The sequence below is a fragment of the Monodon monoceros genome, unplaced genomic scaffold (assembly GCF_005190385.1).
Source record: "Monodon monoceros isolate NGI ecotype Baffin Bay Population unplaced genomic scaffold, NGI_Narwhal_1 Super_Scaffold_6, whole genome shotgun sequence".
Taxonomy (NCBI): domain Eukaryota; kingdom Metazoa; phylum Chordata; class Mammalia; order Artiodactyla; family Monodontidae; genus Monodon; species Monodon monoceros.
Window position 1 is genome coordinate 2,710,156 of NW_021703783.1, and position 24,503 is coordinate 2,734,658.

Genomic DNA, 24,503 nt, shown 5'->3' on the forward strand with positions numbered 1-24,503 from the left:
ACTTTGGTACCCCTCTGCAGCGAGCTGTACAGTTGACACACGGTGGGGACAGGGACAGGGCATTGCAGCAACTCAATCACTCCATGCCCGCCGAGCACAGGGGAAACAGAGTGTGAATTCGGCCGGGACCACAGCCCTTCTCCGCCCCAGCCTGCCTGGCTTGCTGGATTGTTCTGGTAGTCTCTCCACGGGGAGCCTCAGGGAGATGCTGAGAGGGGCCTGAGACACTGAGCGGGGGGTGCTCGATGGAAAACTACAGACTGAGACTCGCGCTTCACACCCCAGCCCTGCGGGGAAGTTCTAGGACACACAGGGGAGGAACAGGCAAAGGGAAATTTCCCTTTCTCCTCACAGCTTCTCCTCCCCCCACCACCTGGGCCCGAAGAAGCGTCTTTATTATCCGGAAGGGGGCACTGTCTGTCCTGAGTGAATGGCCCCGGACGGTCCTGTATGAGCACCGTGAGGACATCTCAGAAACAGCGATGAGGACCCCGTTCTAGAGAAGCTCACCGGGCACGTAGTGGGGACACAGATATTTATTCAACAAGTACCAGTTCACCACTGATGGCCATCAGGCAATCAGACAAGTCCCAGCTGTGTGCTGAGTGCCCAGAGGTCCCCAGAGCATCGTCACTGCTGCCTGGGACACTCCAGCATCCCAGCCCCTGCTTCCAGACGACCCTTCAGCAAACATCACCAAGTGCCCTGAAGCACCGACAACACGCTAAGCAGTCTCCCAGATTGCCTTTCGCCCTCCCAGCATCTCTGTGAAGTAGGTGTTGTCACGCACCCTTGATGGGTCGATAGACGGAGGCTCAGATGCTTGTCTGGCCGACAGACAAAGGAGGCGTCAAACCCAGGCCTGTCTACCTGCAAACCTGAGGTGTTCTTGAGGTGTGTTCTGGCACCTTCTCTAGGAAAATCCCAAGGAAGAGGGTTGTGGCTGTGAAGGTCCAGAGCCTTGCTTTGAAACCACAGAGGGCAGGTACTTGTGGAAAAGTCCAGCAGTGATTCACCTCCTCCCACCCCCTCGTCAGCGAGGCCAGTTCCCCTCCCGAGATCTCAGCTTCCAGCCTGGCTGTTGGTGGTGCCCATCCTACCGCCCCGGTGAGAGAGGGCTGTGCCCACCGGAGGAAAAGGAGCCAGCGCCAGAGGGGGCACGGTGAGATGGGCGGGGAGGGACAAGGGGCAAAGGTGGGGAGACGAGGTGGGCGTGAGTCTCCGAGCCCAGCTCTGGGGGGGTCGTCTTGGGACAGCGCCCGCCCATGGGGGAGCTCTGGCCGGGAGGGAGGTGGGGAGGGGCTGGGGACAGAGGACTTGACTTCCTGAGCTTGGGTGCTGTAATCCTGGCTCACAAACTTTTGGCCTCGGTCCCTCCTGCTGCTGTGGTATTTCTCTGCCCCTCCACTTCCCAGTACACCAGCTCACACTCGAGTGTGCCCAGACACACACACACACACACACACACACACACACAGAGTCGCTTTCTGTCTGGGGGGTCCCAGGACCACGACTGGATGGGATTCTGAGCTGGGAGGCAGAGAAGGAGCGAAGGTGGGGGACAGTTTCCCTTTCAGGTCGGGTCTCCTAGCGGCTTCCCTGGGACTCTGTTGGGGCCTCGAGGCTTGCGGGACCCGGGGAGCCAGACGGGAGGAGGTGAGCTCCTCGCAGAGGGTGCGGGGTGGGTGGGTGGGGCGACACCTGGGAGGGGGACTGGGTGGCAGTGTGTGTCCGTGCCGTGAGCGGGGCCAGAGGGAAGTCTGGTGTTGGGGAATCCTGGGACAAGGGGGTCACCCCAGCTCCTCTGCAGCATCTGAGCTGCTCAGGGACAAGCCTGGCTGGCGGAAAGTCCTGAGACGGGGAGGGGGCTGGCTCCAGGGAGCGGGGGAGAGAGGAGCGACCCGGGCCAGAGAGCGAGAGGAGGGGGAGACAGACGGTGCCCCGCAGCTGGGAAGGAAGCGGCCAGCAGAGGGGCCAGACCCGTCAGCCTCCCCGTGGGCTCCACACCGGGGTGCGGACGGCAGGGCGGCCTGTGCCCCGGGGGGCATCGGAGGTGCGGGCGGCCCACGGGGTGTGAAGGACTCGACGGGGGTCATGTTTTGGTGCTGTGCACACAGGTATGTGTGTGCAAGGGGACGTGATGGGAGTGGCAACAGCGTGTGTGCTGAACGGGGAGCTGGTATGTGGGTGTGGGCTGAAGTGGGGCTGGGACGTCCAGGGCCTGGGCCGCTGCCCCCGGGGACGCGTGGAGGGCAGCAGCATTTCCACCTGTTTCCGCTCCTCCGCCTACCTGCCCAGACCCTGAAAACAGTGAATTTGGGGCTTGTCAGCCTCCTGAAGGTTTCCTCTGCTTCTGGAGAGCACTGGCGTGTGGTGAGGTCCAGGCTGCCCCACACCCTGCCCCAGCTTAGCAGAGCAGATGGGCAGCAGGGCAGCTGGTGCTAGGGGTTGGAGAGGTGAGAGAGCTGGCGTGAACCCTCGGGACGGTGGAGACTTCTGAAAGTCATCGTGACTGAGGATAGCACTGTGTTTAAGTATTCCTGGCAAACGGGCCGGGGGTAGAAGGGCACAGTAGAGGGGGGCAGGGAGGGGGGCAGGAGGGTGGGGTGCTCTCCTTTGGCCTTCAACCCCCAAAAGGAGAGCTCAGTACAGCTTTTATGTCTAACGTCCTCCTGGAAAGTTCTTCCTTGAGTCTAACTTGAGTCCCGCTTGCTGTAAGGTAAGCCTGTTTCCCCTTGACTTGCCATGGCCCTGGGCCAGCTTTCCTTTTCACATGCTCTTGCTTTCATTCTGCCTTTCCGGTTTTTCACTCTTACCCATAAATCATGCTCCTCTCAACAGCCTTTCTGAAAAAGAACAAACTTGTCACGTGAAGATCAGCTCATCTGCGTTCTCTTCTCCCAAATCCTGCGCCCACCCTGGGCTCTGGGCTTTGCTTCCTCAGCCTGTGTTCCCCTCTGGCTTTCCCTTCATTTACTCCTTTCCCAGGTGGGTCTCCCCCACTCCAGCTGTTGAGGACAACTTGGCCCTGAAACAGCTGCCTCTGGTCTGGGGACAGTGAGGCTTGTCTCCTGGCCACCCCATTGGTGACCCTATGCTCGGGCCCCGAGCTGGGCTACGCGATGGCTTGGCGAGCAAAGGCAGTATCTCTCCTTGTCTTTTATGGATCTCATGCGTATACCCTGCCCTCCCAACACCACAGTTGAGTAGGGGTCATTCTCTCTTTCAGGGAGACTTAAAGCCCAGAGAGGAGGTGTGATTTGCCTAAGGTCACACAGCAACGTGGCCGCTCAGCTCCCCAGTTACTGCACTGGTAAGTTTGTTCAAACCATTCAAAAATAGTTTACTGAGCACCTGGGGGTGTCAGGGCCTGTTCCCTAATCTCTCTGGGCTTCATTTCCTCATTTATAAAACGGAGTTAATAGTCATTCTTCAAATATTTTTATGAAGATGAAACAATAATGCATGTAAGGATGTGTATGTTTTCAGCACAGTGCTGACTCAAATGTCAACTTCTTTTTTTTTTTTAAGGCTTTTACTTCAAAGGACAGGGACACGGGCTGGTATGCTGTTTCGGTCCTCCCTTTTCTCTGATACCCCTCAATCTTGAGGGGAACAGGTGTTGGACAAGAAATGGAGTCAAGTTTTTTGTTGTTGTTATTGTTTGGGGTTTTTTGGCCGTGCTGTGCAGCATGTGGGATCTTAGTTCCCCAGCCAGGGATCGAACCCGTGCCCCCTGCAGTGGAAGCGTGGAGTCTTAACCTCTGGACCACCAGGGAAGTCCCCCGTTAACTTCTACTATTACTAGCCAGGTCTGGACCAGACCTTGGGTCTCCTGTTTGATGCTTCTTCATCCATGTTTTTGAGTCCATTCATTCATTGGATAAAGATTCAGGGGCCAGTCCTCAGAGTCCCCCAGCCGCAATTCTGTAGCAGTATCCACAGTTGGTTCAGGTGTCCCCAGGGGCCAAACCGCCCTGTTCTTTCCTCCTGAGGCTTGGTTCTCAAAGCCCCTGGGGTGTGGCTGAGCTCTCTGAACCTGGAGCTCTCTTTCCTTCCCTTCCTCCCCGGCCCCTTCCTTTATATCAGAGGGTGAGGCCTTTGATTCCACGGGGTGCCTCTCTCCGCACCTTCCCTCCTGGGCTGACCTTGCCACGGAAGCCTCCGAGTAGGTCCCAGTACCAGAGTTTCACCCCGACATTCTTTCCCATTCCTGGGATAACCTGCACTCTCCAAGTCACCTTCAAAAATTTCCATAACCTGAGATGGCCCTGCCACACCTTTCTAACTGACTTGGGCTTGGGTTGTTGCCTGGGTTAAAAGGACTAACAAGTAAACACAGACTCTTCTTTTAATAAAAAGAATCCCTTGTGTTTCTCTAGAAACTTGGAGGAGCAGAGCCCTTGGTAGCTCCTGGTCACTTTGGTTCCCCACTGCCCCTTGGAGGCAGAGGCGGGGGGCCTGGGGGAGAGGATCCTTCGGCAGCCCGGCACGTCTTCCTGGCAGAAACAAGAGTGGAGGTGGTGGAGTGTGGGGAGGGAAGGCCAGCAAGGATTCTGGATAGAGCACGCATCAGTCTATCTCCTGGCAGCAGATAAACAGCCCGCAAGAGGGACAGGGTAGAGCAGAGTGGCTGCTCTTTAGGAGGGCAGGAAGTTGGGAAGGGCAGTGACCTGCTGTGGTGAGCAGTCACTTCTGGGCCTCCCTTGAAGGGACTGCTCGCATCCGGAGGTGAGCGCCCAAGTGAGGGTCCCTCTGGTGGCCACTTCTGCCACCAGAACCCCCGCCTGCTCTCAGGACAGAGATTCAAGAGCCAGGGTCCCCTCGAAGGCCGCTCCTGTCCCGACCTGGCCTTGTGCCCCACCCTCCTCTGCTCTCCCAATCAGATGCCCGGACTTAGCTGGCTCCCATGTTTACCCAGAGGCCATCGGTCATGCCGGCACAGCTACGAGCACACAGCTGGCCCAGGGAAGACCATGCAGTTACCGGGCCACACCTGCCCTTTGACCTCCTGTTACCCCTGACAGCCTTTGATCCCTTCTGGCCTGGAGGCCGGAGGCTGGGCAGGTGACACCCACTGACACTGAGCAGCCGGGCAGAAGGGCCAGCGGGGACAGCAGCTGACTGTGAAGATCAGAAGAGACTTGGAATAAGAGTCCCCGAGCTTGGGTTTCAATCCCCATCTAGTCCTGAATGGTCTCAGGCAAGTCACTTCACCTGTCAAGGCCTGGATTTTTCCATCTGCAAAATGGGCAAACTAAGAACAAACTGCTCCCTGTTTGTTCTCAGAGCTGTGAGAGCAAAGTGTAACTTTAGGTGTAAATATCAAGAATTTGGGAGGAAAATCAATAGTCTGCCAGTATTCGACAGCATTCCAGCAATAATGAAAGGTTAGGATGGAGAGAGAGGGGGTGACGGGCGTCCTTGGGGCTCCCCAGCTCATTCCTTCTTGTCCCCGCAGGCCACACCTCTCCTGCCGTCCTGCCCACTCCCCTCTGTGGCCTCCCAGCCAGTCCATGGCTGCAGACGACAGAAAAGTGGCAGTTCCCAAGGATGGGCCTTCTGTGGTCTCCTGGGTCCCTGAGGAGGGAGAGAAGTTGGACCAGGAGGGCAAGGACCAGGTGAAGGAGCGGGGCCAGTGGAGCAACAAGATGGAGTTCGTGCTGTCCGTGGCCGGGGAGATTATCGGGCTGGGCAACGTCTGGAGGTTTCCCTACCTCTGCTACAAAAACGGGGGAGGTGAGTTCACTCTGAGGTGGGGAGAACAGTGCCCACCTGGGCACCTCCTGCCTGGGCAGTGGAGGGAGGCTGGCAGGGAGCTTGACTCCAGCATCCCCCTGCTGTGAAATGGGGATGCGTCCTCACGGTGAGCTCCTCGCAGCTCACACTCTGGGCCACCCTTGCCAGGCACCGTGCTAGATACAAAGCACAACACACTCCGGGTTACACTCCAGCAAAGGGCAGCAGACCACAGACAGATACGTCCACTGTGGTCTGTCACATTGTGGGGAGCGGACGGGCCAGAAGCAGAGCAGGGAGGAGGGGCGGGGAGGGGCGTGAGATGGGAAGCGAGGGGACCAGGAAAGGGTCCGTCCGGGAGGTGGCCTTTGAGCCCAGACTTGAAGGAGGTGAAGGAGCCAGTCTCGAGGATGCAGTTCAAGTGAAGAACATTCTAAACGCAGGGGACGGCAAGGGGGCAATGACAGGCGGAAGAGGAGCCAGAGGTCGGGGCTCAGCCCCTCCGGGCCCTGCTCTGAGTGACATGGGAGCCACTGAGGAATGTTGATCAAAGAAATGACATTATCTTGTCTATGATTTTTTTTTTTTTTTTTTGCAATACGCGGGCCTCTCACTGTTGTGGCCTCTCCCGTCGCGGAGCACAGGCTCCGGACGCGCAGGCCCAGCGGCCATGGCTCACGGGCCCAGCCGCTCCACGGCACGCGGGATCCCCCCGGACCGGGGCACGAACCCGTGTCCCCTGCATCGGCAGGCGGACTCTCAACCACTGCGCCACCAGGGAAACCCTATGATTTTTTTTTTAATTCAAGAAACAATTTTATATTTTTCAGCGCTGGTAGTAAAAATGAGCAGGGGCACGGTGGGGAGGGATCAGAGTCACCTTTGTAAGTGTACAATTAAATGGTTTTAGTATGTTCACAGAATTGTGCAACCATTACCACGACTGATTCTAGAAATTTTCCATCACCCCCCAGAGAAGCCCTGTACATGTTAGAAGTCACCCCTGAGCCCTCTTTCCACCAGGTCTTGGCAACCACTCATCTACTTCCTGTGGCTGTGGATTTAACCTATTTGGAATATTTCACATAAATGGAATAATTCATTTAGATGAGTTTATGTGTGACTGGCCAGATTCATTTTTGCCTTTTGAAAATAACTGTATTTCTCTTGTGGAAATGATATATGTGCATATTAGAAACATTCCAGAAAGGTAAAAAAGAAGGAACATTCCTGTTTAAAAATAACCACTGTTTAGAAAATCCTTCTAAACGCTGTTTCTATTTTTTTTTTTTTTTTTTTCGGTATGCGGGCCTCTCACTGTTGTGGCCTCTCCCATTGCGGAGCAAAGGCTCCGGACGCGCAGGCTCAACGGCCATGGCTCACGGGCCCAGCCGCTCTGCGGCATGTGGGATCTTCCCGGACCGGGGCACAAACCCGTGTCCCCTGCATCGGCAGGCAGACTCTCAACCACTGCGCCACCAGGGAAGCCCCGCTGTTTCTATTTAATTTGACAAATATTTAGTGAACATTTACCACGTGTCTTGCTCTCTGTTTTATTTATTTATTTTAAAAAAATTATTTATGTATTTTATTTTCGGCTGCGTTGGGTCTTCGTTGCCGTGCATGGGCTTTCTTCGTTGCGGTGCGCGGGCTTCTCATTGCGGTGGCTTCTCTCGTTGCGGAGCACGGGCTCTAGGCACGTGGGCTTCAGTAGTTGCAGCACGTGGGCTCAGTAGTTGTGGCTCGCGGGCCCTAGAGCACAGGTTCAGTAGTTGTGGTGCACGGGCTTAGTTGCTCCGCGGCATGTAGGATCTTCCCGGACCAGGGCTCGAACCCGTGTCCCCTGCATTGGCAGGCGGATTCTTAACCACTGTGCCACCAGGGAAGCCCCTTTTATTCATTTATTTGATGTGGACCATTTTTTAAAAGTCTTTATTGAATTTGTTACAATATTGCTTCTTTTATGTTTTGGTTTTTTGGCCACATGTGGGATCTTAGTTCCCTGACCAGGGATCGAACCTGCACCCCCTGCATTGGAAGGCAAAGTGTTAACCACTGACCACCAGGGAAGTCCCTTGCTCTCTGTTTTAAAACTTATAGTTCTTACTGCAAATTGCCTAAACCGGTGACTCCAAAGAAATAGAAATGGGACTTCCCGGGCAGGCCAGGGCTGGGGTGAGAACTAATGCTGGGGGAGGTTGTGGTGGCTTATTCTTGCCCTGGCCGCAGTGTCACGGACATAGAGGTGGCTATGACCAAAGATGATCTCATCAGAGCCCTTGTTCCACAGAGGAGGACAGGGGCCCAGAGACCTCAGCCACTTGCCTGGGACCATGGAGCTGGTCGGCAGCAGCAGGCCCAGGAAGACTCACCAATCCGTCTTTGCTCTCACATGTTGCTATTGGGAGGGCAGATGGTACAAGAGTGTGGGAGGGCAATTTGGAAATGCCGGTCAAAGACCTTAAAAATGTTCATCCCTGGGACTTCCCTGGAGGTCCAGTGGTTAGGACTCTGCGGCACTTCCACTGCCATGGGCCCGGGTTCCATCCCTGGTCGGGGAACTAAGATCCCGCATGCCTCGTGGCATGGCCAAAAAAAAAAAAAGAAAGTTTATTCTGAAAAGGTGGAAACAACCCAAACGTCCATCAGTGGATGAACGGATAAACAAAATGTGACCTATAGTGACACTGGATCGTTATTTAGCCTTGGAAAGGAAGGAAATTCTGATACATGCTGCAACATGGATGCAACTTGAAGACATTATGCTAAATAAGTCAGTCACGACAGAATAAATACTGTAGGATTCCATGAGGTGCCTAGAATGATCAAGTTTGTAGAGACAGAAAGAGGAAGGGTGGGTGCTGGGGCTGGGGGAGGGGGAGGGGAGTGAGCGTTGAAAGCGGACAGAGCTTCAGTTTGGGTGAGGAAACTCTAGAGAGGGCGGTGGCGATGGTTGTGCAACAATGTGAATGAACTGAATGCTGCTGAGCTGTGCACTTACAAACGGTTAAAATAGTAAAAGTTATGTTACGTACATTTTATGACAGAAAAAGCAAAAAAAAAAAAAGGTCCATTTCTCTTGCCCTCTGACTCAGCAGTTCCTCTGCTGGAAGTTTACACTGAGGAGCAGAGTAGACAAGCGCACGAGAACGTGGGCAACGGTCCTCAGCGCAGCAGGCTAGCAGAGGAGTGGCCTTGTCTGCAGGGGGCCCAGTTCAGACCGGAGCCTGAGGGAGGGGAAATACCCTCTGGAAATGATTACAGGGAAAATCATTTTCCCAAGGTGTTTTTGTTTGTTTTTCTTGAAAACGGAACAAACTTGATGATTTAATAAGCATATCAAATTATACAGAACACATTTTCGGTTCCAAAAAGAATAAATGGACTAGATTTGTGAAGCACACTGAGAAAATACATAGGGCATATATTAGGATCTCCATCTACATTATCATTCATTTCCCTTCGAAGGTCTTTCCTATGCCGGGTGGGGCGCGGACTGGAAACTTTCCGCTGGGCCCTGCTCACAGACAGGAGGAAGCTGCTGTCTTGGGCCCCTGGGGGCTGCGGGGGGCGGCTGAGGGGTCGGCTGCCAGCTCAGCCCCCTTCCCCCTCCTCGGCAGGAGCCTTCTTCTTCCCCTACTTCATCTTCTTCTTCACCTGCGGCATCCCAGTGTTCTTTCTGGAAGTGGCGTTGGGCCAGTACACCAGCCAGGGCAGCGTCACAGCCTGGAGGAAGATCTGCCCCCTCCTCCAGGGTGAGTGCGTTCGGGCCGCACACCCCGCCCCCCCGGCCATCACCCTCCCCGCTTCCTTCATCCACCCTGTGCTGAGGGCTGCAGAGGAGCTAGGACGTGTCATCAGGCTTCCTGGGGCCCGAAGCTTCTAGAACCTGGGTGGAAGCAGTCTCCAGGAAGGACGATACAAAATTATAACTAGGCACAACATCAGGTGCAGAGTCTTGGGAGGAGTCCTTGCAAGTGAGGAACCCTGAAGCTGAGTCTTCACAGCTTCGCAGGAAATGTGCTCCCGAGCGCATGGCCTGGTCCCAGACACGCCTCCGCGGGGTATAATCATGGTGATGATGGTGATGATGTGCCAGGGCTCACGTCAGCACGTCACACGCGTTTGCGTCCTCACCTAACCCTCCAGTAGTGTCTGCGTTACCCTCATAAGATGAGAAAATGAGGCCATTCACTAACGCAGGTCTCCGCGGGTTTGTGCTGTGTCCTGTGTTAGGGACTAAGCTGGTCCCAGCCCCTGCCCTCCCTCTGGGGATCTGCTGGCACTGATGGGAGCAGTGGGGATGTCCTCTTCCACCCTCTGTTCAGCTGATGGCGCCCTGACGGCCAGTGGGAAACCCAGGGCCCTCCTGGTCCCTGAGCGGCTCCTTGCATGGTTGCGGGGGAGGGAGGACTCTGCCTCGGACGCCAGGCCCTAAGGGGCCGGGCCCAGGACAGGCCTGTCTGGGGGCCGCCAAGCCTCCGCTGGACGGCGTGGACGTGGTGGAACCATGCTGGCTCCTGAGCAGACTGGGAGCCTGACCAGGGGCTGGGCTGCGGGGCATGGCTAGTCTGGTGCTTATCCCTCTTGGGGCATCAGATGGTTTTGTGTGGTCCTTGGGGGTCCATGTGGTGATTTGGGGGGTCCCTGTGGGATCAGAATGGGGACCCTGTGGGGTGTCTGGGATGATTTCCTCGGATCCTTGGGGTCCGTGTGGGCTGTGTGTGGTCCACGTGGAGTCTGTCCTCGGTTTGCTCCCTGGGGTCCACAGCCCCACCGAGGCTGCCCGGGTCCTTGCCTGATGCCCACACACGCGTGGGTTCCCTCCACCCCCCAGAGGCTCGGATGCCTAGTGAGACCCGAACTCGGGAACCTCCTGCCTCTGGCCTCGTGCCTCTGTTCCTCCTGTCCCTTGCGACTTCACAAGTGATGCATGACTGTCACAGAAAAACTAGAAAAACCAGAGAAAGAAAAGAACTTTTAAAAGTAAACTGAAATCTGTCACCCAGAGACCCACCTGTTAACCTCTGGACGATGCTCCTTCCAGAGATTCTCTCATGAAAAAACAAATGTGTTCAGATATACATCATAAAACTGGGAGAATGCCTAGGGTGGTGCTCTGTCACCTGCTTTTCTTACTTAGAAAGATAAGGAGTAAAGGGCCTCTCAGGCCCGTGAATGAGCCCCGCGGGGTCTCTGTGGCCCCTGTCCTTCCAGCACGGTGGGCGGCTCCCAGGCTGACGCTGGTCTCTGGGACCCCCTTGTTACTCCCCCCACAAGGCATTGGCCTGGCGTCTGTGGTCATCGAGGCCTATCTGAACGTCTACTACATCATCATTCTCTCCTGGGCCCTCTTCTACCTGTTCAGCTCCTTTACCCCCGAGCTGCCCTGGACTGCCTGCACCCACTCCTGGAACACAGGTACTTGTCGTGTTGGCCCCGGGACGGGGCAGCTGGGGCCGGGCGAACAGTGATGGAGCTCTCGGCAGAACAGCCCCCAAGCCGAGCTGGGCGGGCACAGGTGGCCACTCTGCTGGCCGACCCCTGCCAGCCGCCAGGACAGCCGACGACCCGGTGGGACGGTGGGTGACAAGCGGCTGCCAGGCGCTAACACCCCCCAACGTCCACCCACCGAGCCAGTGTTCACTGTGGGCCTACTGTGTGCCAGACCCTCGAGACCCGGCGGTGGGCCCGGGTGATCCGGCCTAGCCCGCACCAGGGACAGTCAAGCGCTGGGAACAGACGAGCGGACAGAGCAGTGGCAGATTTCGACGGGTGACCACGGAAGGATGGGAAGGGGCCTGCGTGGGGACCACTCCCGGCGGGGCCGTCCCGCGAGCCCATACCCCCATCGCTGGGGAGTGAGGTGCACACGTGGGCATGGGGGCCTGGCCTGAGGTCTGGACAGGGTCAGAGGTGGCTGGCAGCATGGCCAGAGGAGCAGCCAGCTTCACCAGGGTGAGAGCAGCGTGAGGCACACAGGGACGGGGGCTGGTCACCCGAGCCACCCGAGCAGGAACTCCTGATGCTGGAAAGCGGGGGCTCCAGAGGAAGCTCTGGGGACCGGGAATGCGAGGCCAGAGGGGGGCAGACGGGGTGTGAGGGCGCCTCTGCCCGCCTGGCCCGCTGCTGATGCCCCTCTTGTCCCCTGCAGAGCACTGCATGGACTTCCTGAACCGCTCGGCAGCTGGCGCAGCGGCCCCGCCCGTGAACTTCACCTCCCCCGTCATGGAATTCTGGGAGTAGGTGCCCGGCCTGGAGGCCGCCTCCCGGGGGCCCCAGGCGGAGGGAATTTAAATGTCTGGGGCCCGGGACTGGGGGTGCAGGTGTACACCTCCCTGTGCATGCTTTCCAGCACTCACGTCACTAGGAGATGAGGGACCCTCCACACCTACCGTCCGCACCCTCACGCTCGCCCCGCATCCACCTGTGTCCACCTGGACTCACACGCGCGTCCACGTGACTTGCATCACCCACGTGCCTTCTTACCGTCACCCACCCGCACCCACACGCCCACCTGCACGTAGACAGCCACGGCCGACGGCCAGGCGAGCTGGGAAGAGTCTGTGCCAGCTCCATGTGCCCTGATGTCCTGGTGGTGGCTTGAAATTGGGCGAAGTGGGAGTATTTACACCACAGGAACTGGCAAATTTCTACACTCACGCCTGCACCCTCCACACGAGCACTTGCACCCCAGCATCCACACGTGTCCACCCTTGCGCGTATACAAGTCTACCTGCCCTCACACTTACCTTGGCCCACACGTACTCACCGACACTCTCCCCGGGGCGCCCTCCCGGCATCCACGCCGCCCTCATGCCCACCGACCCCGGCACACACGTGTTCCCATCACCCCAGTCACTCTTCAGATGCTGACGCCCATCCAGCCCCTCTGTCTGCTTCCCGAGCACCTGCTCATCAACTGCCCGTACGGGTCTCTGCTCCCCACGGGCTTGAGCTCGCCCAGACGCTTACTGCCCTCTCTCTGTCCCTATCTCTCTGACATAGAGAGATGTGGGATTACGTGGTCGTCTAACGGCCAGTGGCTTAGAGACCACAGGTGGGGACGTGCTGGCCATGGGGCAGGGAGGGGGTGGGGGCGGGGCAGGGAGGCGTGGGGGCGGGGCAGGGAGGCGTGGGGGCAGCTCTAAGGATGAGGGCACCTGATGGCGGAGGCCACTGTCCCCTCGGCCTCACCTGGCTGTGTGTCTCCCCGTCCCCAGGAGACGTGTTCTGGGCATCAGCGCCGGCATCCACGACCTGGGGGCCCTGCGCTGGGAGCTGGCCCTCTGCCTCCTGCTTGCCTGGGTTGTCTGCTACTTCTGCATCTGGAAGGGGGTCAAGTCCACGGGCAAGGTGAGGGGTCCTGGCTCCGGGACCACTCTCTGTGGCCCCCAGGGTCCACGGGGACATACATGGCATCCCTCTGGAGACCTGAAAGAGAAAGCAGTGAAAGGGAGAGGCCTGCTGAGAACAGGGGACGTTACGGGAAGGCAGGGTTTAGCTCAACACAAGGGAAGGCTTTCTTTTTCGGTATGACTTTCAAAGGCCTGTTTACGTAAGTGACATGCAGAGCAAAATAAGAACCATGAAAGTCCCGGTGTCAGAGCTGAGCCACCAGCGGGCTGGAGGGGTGTCTGCTCATCCCTGTCAGCGTTTTGCTGGTCGGCTTCTAGCTTCCTTTATACACGCGTGTGTGTGTGTATGTTGTGTGAATATCGCACAATCAGGATCACACACTCGCACGATGTGCTTGTCTCGTTTAACAACACACCAAGACCACGTCTAGGATGAAGTGGCAAACAGAAGTCTTTGAGGTGGTGGCTTTCCAATCTCTGAAGGAGCTCAAGCTGAGGGTGGACAAAGTGGTCTGCTGTGTGTACAGAGTTCACACTGGAGCATCATGTCCAACCCAGGGAGTCTGACATTGATGCTCCATGCTTGTTACAGCCGGGAACAGACCCACCTTCTCTGGTTAGCCCCCTCCCAAAGCAGCCTCCCCCTTCCACGGATTGTTGTAATAATGATAACATAAAAATAATAGTAATAACGACACGGACAGTGCCGCCCTCTCGGGGAAGGGGCAGAGTGGAGCCCCCCCCCCGTGTGTCTCCTGTCCCCCAGAGCTCAGGCCAATGCTGCTCCCCCAACCTTAAGCCTGGAAAAGTTCCATCTAAATTTCCCCACTGATCACTGCTCACCTTCCCTCTGGGCGGGGGAGTCCCACCCTCTTCAAGGGGGCAAGGGGCAGGCGAACAGCCAGGATAAGGGATTAAGAGAGATCAGAATCTGGATTCAAAAAGAGTTCTTGAGGGCTTCCCTGGTGGCGCAGTGGTTGAGAGTCCGCCTGCCGATGCAGGGGACATGGGTTCGTGCCCCGGTCCGGGGGGATCCCACATGCCGCGGAGCCGCTGGGCCCGTGAGCCATGGCCGCTGAGCCTGCGCGTCCGGAGCCTGTGCTCCGCAACGGGAGAGGCCAGCAGTGAGAGGCCCGCGTACCACAAAAAAAAAAAAAAAAGAGTTCTTGAAATGTTACGGGTGGAAACTCATACCCTTCCCTGTCCTTCCTCCTGTTCCTTTGCCCTGCTGATGTGTGTCTCATCCTCTGCTGGGGAGCCCCAGACACCCCAGAATGTGTAAAGGAAGGGGTGGGAAGTTTCCTGTGCTCACCCCTCCTCCGAGGCGGCTCGTGCTGCCTGGGGAAGGGTGACCTTGGTCTTCTCCCCTCCAGGTTGTCTACTTCACAGCCACATTCCCCTACCTGATGCTGGTCATCCTACTGATCCGAGGCATCACCCTGCCCGGAGCCTACGAGGGCATCATCTACTATCTAAAACCAGATTTGCTTCGGCTCAAGGACCCCCAGGTAGGAACCTCACTGGGGACTGTTTCCCCAGGCATCTCCTGCCCCAAACCAGATCTGGACTTTTGAAAACCTTTGATTGCTTTTTGCTGTTTAGAGGCAATCTGTGACCACTGGAGAAAAAAGTAGATAATATAGAAGAAAATTATGAAAAAGGAACTAAAAGCCTCTCGTAACCTCACCACTCACCTATAACCTCTGTTAGCATTTTAGTATATTTCCTTCCAATTTTTTTTTCTATCTGGTGTGTGTGTTTTCACGTAGTTGAGACAATTATACGTGGAGATAAATATATTTTCACTTATAGTGTAAGCATTTTCCTTGTTATTAAACCCATTTGTAAACGTCATTTTATCATTTGCATAATGTTTCCTCCGTCCCCCATCCATCCGCTCACTCATCCAGCCAGGATGTACTGCGGTCCCATAAGTCCAGGTACCTCTCTAGAGCTGGTGTGGGCAGCTGGCGGACAGACCCGGACATATGACCTCTGGGCATCCACACCTGGGGCAGGTGTCGGCTTTTACTCAGTTCTTCCCCGTTCCTGCACATTTAGGTCATGTATTTTTTTTTTTTTTTAATGATTGTACAGACAGCTGCGATGAACACCTTGTGTTTAAATCTTTGACCACATCTCTGATTATTTCCTGGCAGTAGTCAGACGCAGAAGTGGGATTACTAAGTCAGGGAGTACGCACCTTTTAAGGCTCTTGACATGTGCTGTGGACTTTGACTGCCCGTGTTGGTGGGTACCCTTCCTTCTGTAGGCCCATGAGAGATTCAAGTAGAATTTATTTTAACCTTTGATAGGTCAAAGTAGTAGCATGTTGCCATTTTAATTTTTTTTTTTACGAGTGCGATGTTGGACATTTTGCCCCTCTGGACTTGTCTGAGCACATTCTTTGCCCCTCCCACTCCCCCCCACCCCCGTGGAGTCCTGGTGTCTTCTCTCTATATTTGAAGGCCGTGGCCTCTGCCCACATGGCTGCCTGGGGGCATCTGCAGGTTGAGGGCGGCCAGGTCCTCAGCTCCGCCCTGCAGACAGGCCTCCTTCTCTGGTTCACCGTCTGTGGTGAACCAGCTAGAAGTTACAGTCACGCGCACCGACGTGGTGCCTGCTGAGTGCCCAGGGGAAGAGGATGCGTTAGTGGGCGTAGGCTGTAACGTGGGTTCTGCGGGGACGGATGGGCCGCTGGTTGTGGAGGTGAGGGGCAGTCACTGCTCCAGGCCCTGGCGGGCTCCCCCCATCTTCCCACCGCTTCCTCGGGGTCTCCTGCAGGTGTGGATGGACGCAGGCACCCAGATCTTCTTCTCCTTCGCCATCTGCCAGGGGTGCCTGACGGCCCTGGGCAGCTACAACAAGTACCACAACAACTGTTACAGGTGAGCGGGGCGCAGGGTCCTGGGAGGGGGCCTTCCTCTGTTGTGAGCAGGGGCCCGAAGCTGTGCAAAACCGACACTGTGGTCCCCTTTCCAGACCTGGTGTTTCTCCCTCCCTTTTTTCTCTTCACCTTCTGGTACCTGGTCTTGGGCTCCTTTCCCCCACTTCCTTTCCTCTCTCCTCTTTACCGCTTACCGTCTTTGGATGTCCCCCCACGATGGGTTTCTTTCTCCCTTTTCCTTCCCATTTTCTGCAGGGACAGCATCGCCCTCTGCTTCCTGAACAGCGCCACCAGCTTCGTGGCCGGGTTTGTGGTCTTCTCCATCCTGGGCTTCATGTCCCAGGAGCAGGGGGTGCCCATCTCTGAGGTGGCCGAGTCAGGTGGGCGCTGCTTTGCTGCCTGGGGCCGGGGAGAAGGAGGGGCAGGGGACAGGAGGCCAGGGGTCCCAGAAGCTGGGTACTGTAGGAACCTTTCAGCATCAGGCGGCCGTGCTAGGCACAGAGCAGAACGCCAAAACCAGGGGAGGGAGGAGGGAGGCGGGGACGGATGGGAGGACGGACGCACGAGTGGAAAGCGTGCTCCCCAAAGCAGTAGAAGAGCCAGCCGGCCCTCGGGAACCAGCGCACGCACGCAGGCGCGTGCACACGCAGGCGCGCACGCACGCAGGCGCACGCACGCAGGCAGGCGCACAGGCGCGCGAACACAGGGGCGGGCCCCTGATGGCGTCTGTGCCCGGCAGGCCCTGGTCTGGCCTTCATTGCCTTCCCCAAGGCTGTGAGCATGATGCCCCTGTCCCAGCTGTGGTCCTGCCTCTTCTTCATCATGCTCATCTTCCTCGGGCTGGACAGCCAGGTTCGCCCCCGCCCCCGCCTGCCCCCGCCCGCCCTGCGACCCCCTTACTAGCTTCTGCGTCCGCCGCCATAACCTCCCCGACCTCGCTGTCCCCCGACCGGACTTCCCAGCCCTGGCCCCGGCATCCGGGGCCTGTCCTTGAGGCTGGTCGGGGGACGCCCGGCCTCCTCTTCCGGGAGGGGCCACCTGCTTTGCTCCCCCAGGCCCGACCCTTTCGCGCGCAGATGTGGACGCGCCCTCCCAAACCTTCGGGCCGCCCAGCCCCGCCCAGCCAACCCTCGCGGCTGGCACCTTCCGTGGTGGAGACGAGGCTGAGGCAGGGTTGGCCTCACCCCGGTTCTGGGCCCCATGCACTCTGTGGGCCAGTGTGGGGTTGGGGAGCGAGGAGGCAGCGGCCCCTCTTACCAGCCCCCTCCGGCCCACAGTTTGTCTGTGTGGAGTGCCTGGTGACGGCCTCCGTGGACATGTTCCCCAGGCAGCTCCGGAAGAGCGGGCGGCGGGAGCTCCTGATCCTTGCCATCGTGGTCCTGTGCTACCTGATCGGGCTCTTTCTGGTCACCGAGGTGAGTGGTGGGGGCGGCCTGCAGGCTGGCGACCCCCTGACACCCTCAGAGCCACATTCCCCTCGCCTGCCCGGCCCTTCACTGCGAGGTTGGAGGGACCACATGGCGGAACCTTCCTGTGTTGGTTCCCTCTCCTTTGGTTTCGGGTGATATAAATCAAACAAGCTGGCTTAAGCAGGAAGGTGAATTTTTTGGTTAGGAAACAGGAAAGTCTAGAGATGCTTCGGTTTCAGGCACGGTTGGATCCAGCAGCTCCAATGGCATCCTCAGGGATGCTCCCCTCTATCTCCTGGCTTCCCTTTCCTCTGGTGATGTCATTCTTGGGCAGATTTCCCTCCTGGGATGTTACAGACAGCTCTGGGCAGCTTCAGGGTTCCCTTCTGCCACCAGCCAACCCCGGGGGGATAGGGCCCTTTCCCTGAGAATTGGCCGTTGCTCTTCTTTAGGCCTGGTGCAGGGAGGGGCGCACACTCAGAGTGAGGTGGCCGCAACTCGGCAACTTTCGGAAGGTGGGGTGCTGGACAGCACATTGTATGTGCACCACAGTCCCTGGGGTCCTCGCAGATGTCAGAGATGTTGTCAGATGAGGGCCGGGAGGCTGGGAGTCAGGGACAGGCGGGGCAAACTCTTTTTGGCTGCAAGGGATGAATTCCCTGGACCGGGCAGGGTGGCATCCCAGATGGGCTTCTGTCGTCTCGTGTGGGCTGGGGCATGTCCCCTGCCCCCCGGCCGAGGTCTCACTCTGCCTCTTGCCCCACAGGGCGGGATGTACATCTTCCAGCTGTTTGATTATTACGCCTGCAGTGGCACGTGCCTGCTGTTCCTTTCCGTGTTTGAAGTGATCTGCATCGGCTGGGTGTACGGTAAGTGGGTGGGTGGGGGAGGCTTGGGGCCATGCGAAGGGCAGGATGTGCCCAGGGTGAGGACTGGCCCGCCGGTCTCTGCGGGTCTTTGTGCTGCTGTCCTGGTCCTTTTTACTTGAGGAGTTTAGCCGTTGCTGGGAACCCAGGTGTTTCTCATTACGGCAGTGGAGCTGGGCTAATGACAACGGAGTTCTTTGAAGAGTGAGAATGATTATAAATAACTGTGCACAGCTTTTTGGATGCAGAGGCTGTTGGAGGCCTTCTCCCGTGGGAATCCTAGTCAAAAGGGACCTCCAGGGCCACTTAGTCTGATCCTTCAGAGATTCCCACACGCGCTTTCAAAGTCATCACCCAGGCTTTGCTTGAACACTTCCACGGACAGGAAGCTCATCCCCGTGTTTTTGACGTAGCCTTTTCTGTTGTGGTGGTCGTGCATTTCTTTCTGATACTTTGGTGAATTCTGGCTTCCACTGACTCCCACCGACAGCGCCGCCCCCTCGGCACCGAGGAAGTCGGCCAGCGGTGCTGACCACGTGGTATCCAGGCTGTTATCGTTCCTGATGACGGCGGCGGCCTGGGGTGAGGTTAGAGGAGAAGCCTTTATGTTCCGAGCACTGCTCTGCTGAGTGCTGTCTCGTAATCTGCACCACAGCCCTTCACAGGGGAAACCTAGGCTCAGAGAGGTTGGGTCCCTTGCCTGTGCTCACAGAGCAGGCAGGTGGAGGAGCCGTCATCATGCCGCAGGTCCCTCTGGCTCCACTGCACCAGCTGGGGGAACGGATTGTCAGTGTGCCAAAGCTCAGGGCAGAGAGGGTGCGTGGGTATCACGCAGCAGGGCCTCAGGACGAGCCGCGAATAGGAAGGGTTTTATCTCGCTACCCTAGGCCTTCCTCGTTGGCGTCCTTCCCTCCCCACGTGTCTCCTGCCTTTTCGCTCTGATTTCCCCACTGCTTTTCGACACTTGTTCTCAGAGAGGATCTGACAAACTCGATCACAGCGAGGTGTAAACGGCTGATAATATGTTACACCTACAGCAGCAGTATCTGCTTTTCACCTGGGGGGAGGTTAAGAAGCCAAAGGGACGACTGTCTAGCGGTGGCATTTCGCAGTGTTCCTTTTGTGGTGGTGAGGGGGTGGCTAGAGGGCTCCCAGGCCTTTCCCAGTCAGTGGCTCTTTACTTCTTAGAAGGTGAAGCAAACGTGGAAACCTAAGGACATTAAACCAAGTGCAAGAGGCAGTGTTTCCATGGCCACAGCCCAGCCCCCTTCTGTGCTTCACTGGGAGCACAGAGGGGCCCCCTGGAGTCTGGGGTGCAGGTGCCGCCCCCGCCCCTCAGCGCTGGGCTCGAGCATCGGCTCCCTTGGTGTTTTGCTATTTTTACTTGAAGCCGAGTTCACCTCTGTGATGCAATAAGCATGTGTACACCCGCTGAGCCCCGTTTGGGCTCACACCCTCCTCTGTGTTAGGACTCGGGTCTTCATCCGCAGACCTGAGAGCAGAGAGACACTGGGAGGTTAGGGGCTCTCGGTTGGTGGCGGCCTCCCCGCCTCCAGTGTCACTCACGTGTCCAGATCCAGGTTCCCCACCACGGTGCGGGGAGGCGGACGAAGCAGGTGAGTCCTTCCCCGAGCCCACCCGCCGTCCCTTTCCTGTCCTCACATTCTCCCCCCACCCACCTGGTCAGGGGCCGACCGTTTCTATGACAACGTGGAGGACATGATTGGCTACCGGCCGTGGCCCCTAGTGAAGATCTCCTGGCTCTTCCTGACCCCGGGCCTTTGCCTGGTATGTGCCCTCCAGCACCACCACCCCCATCTCCTCCTGCCTCTAGCCATCTCGGGGCACGGGCAGAGTTCTGGGGCTCCTTCCCTCCTGCGCCTGCGCAGTTACCTGCAGGGGCTGCTTCGTGCCCTCTTATGTGCTGGTTCCCCGCCCCCCCTTTTCTCGCCCGTCTCTTTGCTTTACCAGCACTACCATCTGGTCTAGTTCCTGCTCCATCCCTCCCTCCCTCCCTCGCACCTCCGTCTGTCTGTCTGCCTGCGTGATTTCCCAGCTGTTGGTCTCCCCTCCCTGCCTCTGAGCCCGCGGTCTGTGACACACTTGCAGAGGGAGCCTCTCTAGAGGCGCCAGTGTGTTGGTGTTTAACTGCTCCGTCCCGAGGAGAGGGTTTCACGGGCTCCTCCTGCATCTGCGTCCTCCCGCTGTCTTTCTAGGCCACTTTCCTCTTCTCCTTGAGCAAGTACACACCTCTCAGATACAACAACGTCTATGTGTACCCGGCCTGGGGATACTTCATCGGCTGGCTCCTGGCTGGCTCCTCCATGAGCTGCGTCCCACTTTTCATCGTCGTCGCCCTCCTGAAGACCCAGGGTTCCTTCAGGAAGGTAGGGGCTGGGGAAGTGGCGCATCAAAGGAGGGCACCGAAGGGGCTGGACTCTGGGCAGGACACCACGGCCGGGCCAGCTCTGAGTGCCGGGCTGCCCTTCGGTCTAAGGGAATCTTAAGGAGAAGGACCTTTGAAGAAGGGCTTCATTTTCAGAAATGTTCAAGAGTCCTAGACCTTCAGCATCTGACCTCCAGCAGATCATCTGGGCAGGTTGACCAAGGGCAGCTGTCAAGGGGTTAAGGGGGAAAGTGAGTCACAAATAAGAACACAAGGTGCCAGACGCAGGGGGTCACAGAGCACAGATTCCTGCTCTTGGAAACTGGTGACCAGCAGCCATGGTTCATCCACACAGGCTCCCGGCTTCTCTCCTCCTCTCAGCCCTGCCTGCGAACCATATGCAAAAGGCTCCCTGTTTAGGGTTCGGACATGTCTTCCTGGAAGGGATAGAGCCAGTGTCCCACAAAGACATTACATTTGTGGAAATCTGTCTCGCCCACAAGTCACAGAAAACCCAATGTGCAGTAAGCAAACGGGCTTGGTTTTTTCTTACATGTGAAGAGGACCAGAGACGGGGCCTCCTGGCATTTGGTCCAGCTGCTTAAAGAGGCCGTTAGGGACCAGACGCTTCCTCTATTCCTGGACTTCCATCCCGGTCCTGTTGTCTTTTCATCATCATGCTTATCACCGCATGGTCACGAGAAGGTTGTCATGATTCCAGTCATCATGTCTACATTGAAAGCAAGAAGGAGATGGCACCAGTAACAGTAGTCATTGTAGGACTACTACTAGGAGGAACAATGATAGACACTCACTGAGCGTGTGATAATAGCAGCAGTAAGAATAGTAACAATAAGAACAAAATAGACGCTCGCTGATCACTTTACCCTGTGCTGGGCACTGTTCTCTGAGGTGTGTCTGTCACCTTACAGACGAGTCACAGTGTGGTTCAGTGGGGTGCCTACGACCGTGCAGGCGTCAGTAAGAGCCAGGACGGGAGCCAGGCGGTTCACACGCTCAGTCACACGTTACTGCCTCTTCTCGCTTCTCGAGCTCTGTGCCCTTTCACTCACTTACGCTGAGCTGTGTGCTGGGCCCTGGGGACACAGACACGAGGACACGTCTTTGCCTCTCTTGCCACCAGCACCACTGACTCCTCTTCTCCCCGCAGCGCCTGCGGCAGCTCGTCACCCCTGACCCCAGCCTGCCACAGCCCAAGCGACACCTGTGTCTGGACGGTGGCAGCGGCCGGGACTGCGGGCCCTCCCCAACGAAGGCAGGTCTCATGGCCGGGGAGAAGGAGACGCACTTGTAGGATGTGGCTGGAAACCAGGTGGCTACTGAGCCAGGAAGCTGGGTCAGGGCCCCCGTCCCCCGGCGGACAGCCTTCACCTCTGCCCCCTCCCGCAGCCCTGCCGAGAAGCTCTGTGATGTCCCAGTGGGCTAGAGACAGTGCCGCCGGAGCCTGCCGTGCCTGTTGGAACACCCCGTCTTATCTGTGAAGGAGGTGGTCTTTCCGGAGCCCACCGTCTGGTTAGAACAACTGCAGTGTGCAACAGCGGATCACCCACTGTAGGGAGGCTTCCTCTTAGCACTTAGGATCTCTGTGCCTGGGGAGGGTAGCGCCCATAGAGATACACGCCATGTTGCATGTGACAACTGAACACCCCACGCTGGGTCCTGACGTTCCACTGGAGGGCTTCCTCACCTGGCTTAGTGTCCTGGAGCCCGCGGGAAGGAACCAGAGAAACGGCCACCGTTGTCTTGCATTTTCCCGGAGGCGGTGTCACAAGGTGTCCCCAGCTCCAGCCCTAGTTCCACGCCCGCCTTGCAGTGGTGTCCTTAACGCACAGAGCATTGGGGTGGCAGGGGCTCAGGATGGCCCCCACACTTGGCAAATAGGCACGACCATGGGCCTGCACCCAGGACAGACATGGCTAGTCGGTCGCATGTTCTGTCCCAGCTGATGCCTTCCAGAGACAGTGCCCCCGGCAGCTCCCGACCCCGACTTCATGGATGAGGAAACTGAGGAACCCAAGGGACAAAATGATTTTTCAAGTTCATGAAGCTCCTCGGGGCCAGAGACACGACTAAAGCCGGGTGTCCTGCTCTCAGGCCGGTGTCCCTCCCACTGCCCCCTCCTGCCTTGTTAACAAGCACCCATGGATCACCTGCCGTGTGTGCCAGCCTTCTTTCTGTTCATTGTGGTTCTTGGGGTAGGAGGGAGAGAGTCCCCCTCGGGCGGGGGGGGATGTGAGCAGCCCGCCCAGATTGGCAGCCCTACCCTGGCAGCTCCTCCACTAGCTCATACCCCTCTGACCGGATTTCCTCCCTGGACTTTGGTCTTCTTCCCACTTTCCACTTCCCCTCCCCCAGGGTTTGCCTGGGCATCTGGGAGAGCCACCCCCTGACTCCCACGGAGAGAGGTGTGGGGTGCTTCTCTCCCCAGGCCCCTGCCAAACCGCGCCAGACCCTTCCCTGGCTGGGGAAGGCTTCCTGGAGGAGGCTCTGTGGTCTTGTGTTCCAACGGCAAGGTGGGGGGGGGTCTGTGGGGGGTAGGCCACTTCTGGACAGTGTCCTGGGGAGAACCTGGGGTCTGGAAGAAGGGCCACCGCCTGCAGTGATGCGAAGGTAGGAAAAGTCACTCCCTGGTGACTGGAGGAAAAATCTGTGGTCCAGCCAGGATGAGCTCCAGCCTGACAGCCCCAGGCATCCTCAGATCATCTGCCATCCTTTGCCCAGATCTGCGAGGGCTTCTCAGCTTGTGAGAATAGGGGCGCTGGCACCCTGGGCACAAGCAGATGTCCAGACCCCTGGGTTCTGAACGTTCCCTTCTGCCTCTTTCTGGACTGCTCGCGCACTGGTACTCACTTTTTTTTTTTAATTTATTATTTACTTATTTGTTCATTTTTGGCTGCGTTGGGACTTCGTTGCTGCGTGTGGGCTTTCTCCAGTTGTGGCAAGCGGGCGCTACTCTTCTTTGCGGTGCGTGGGCTTCTCACTGCGGTGGCTTCTCTTGTTGCAGAGCACAGGCTCTAGGTGCCCAGGCTTCAGTAGCTGTGGCGCGTGGGCTCAGTTGTTGTGGCTCGCAGGCTCAGTAGTTGTGGCACACGGGCTTAGTTGCTCCACAGCATGTGGGATCTTCCTGGACCAGGGCTCGAACCTGTGTCCCCTGCATTGGCAGGCAGATTCTTAACCACCACGCCACCAGGGAAGTCCCTGGTACTCACTTTTATTGGCGAGTCAGTGGGTAAAGAAGGAGGTCCAGCAGAAGGGGATGGAGAGGAAGTCTGCGCCAGCCAGATCGCCCTCATTTACCAAACTGGGGACCTGAGTGGGGCAGGCATGGTGCCCTCTGCTGCCGCCTAGTGGCATAAGGGAACAGTGCCGCCTCCCCAGCCCTGCCTCCCACCTCCTGAGCCCCTTCCCCAATGCCCTCGCTGGACAGATGGACAGACTGAGCATTTCCCCCTCCGCGTGCAATCTGTCACCCTCCGGAAATGAAAGCTTCCTACACCCCCTCCCCGTGGCCCCGACGGGTGTGCCCAAGAGAGTCGGCTGCCTTTGGGGCAGCCCAGCTGCCAGGGACGCGGGGTGAGGGCCAGCAGGCTTCTCGGCCACCGGCCACCTGCCCCGAGTGCTGCATGCTGAGCAGCCAGGGCGCCACATCACCTGCTACTGGCAGTTGGGCAGCTCTGTGCGTGGGTGGCGCACAGGCTCTCTCCAGCTCGCTGGGCCCCGGGCCTCACGTCTCTGTCTCTGCACACTGTTCACAGCCCCCGCCATAATTCACCTGCTCTCTCAGCGGCCCTGATCCCCGCTTTACACTCACAGCCTCTCTGCTCTGGCATGGGGACT

The 24,503-nt window shown here is 57.6% G+C and overlaps 1 protein-coding gene across 13 annotated transcripts; it reads left to right on the forward strand.

Annotated features, from left to right (window-relative positions):
- The first annotated feature begins 145 nt into the window (after positions 1-145).
- SLC6A12 (solute carrier family 6 member 12) lies at positions 146-23,090 on the forward strand. 13 transcript variants are annotated; one of them, XM_029205194.1, is made up of 18 exons: positions 146-1,162; positions 3,230-3,313; positions 3,532-5,203; positions 5,462-5,739; positions 9,360-9,494; positions 11,020-11,160; positions 11,894-11,981; positions 12,963-13,095; positions 14,471-14,605; positions 15,882-15,985; positions 16,240-16,364; positions 16,724-16,836; positions 17,262-17,399; positions 18,160-18,262; positions 19,947-20,047; positions 20,476-20,646; positions 21,817-21,921; positions 22,056-23,090. In XM_029205194.1, the coding sequence occupies exons 4-18, from the start codon at positions 5,517-5,519 to the stop codon at positions 22,074-22,076; spliced, it is 1,836 nt and encodes a 611-aa protein (XP_029061027.1). In that variant the 5' UTR covers positions 146-1,162; positions 3,230-3,313; positions 3,532-5,203; positions 5,462-5,516; the 3' UTR covers positions 22,077-23,090. The 13 variants fall into 13 exon arrangements, with proteins under 13 accessions (XP_029061027.1, XP_029061020.1, XP_029061017.1 ...); XM_029205187.1 differs by having other exon boundaries at positions 148-1,162; positions 3,532-5,390; positions 21,817-23,088; XM_029205184.1 differs by having other exon boundaries at positions 148-1,162; positions 21,817-23,088.
- Positions 23,091-24,503: the final 1,413 nt, after the last annotated feature.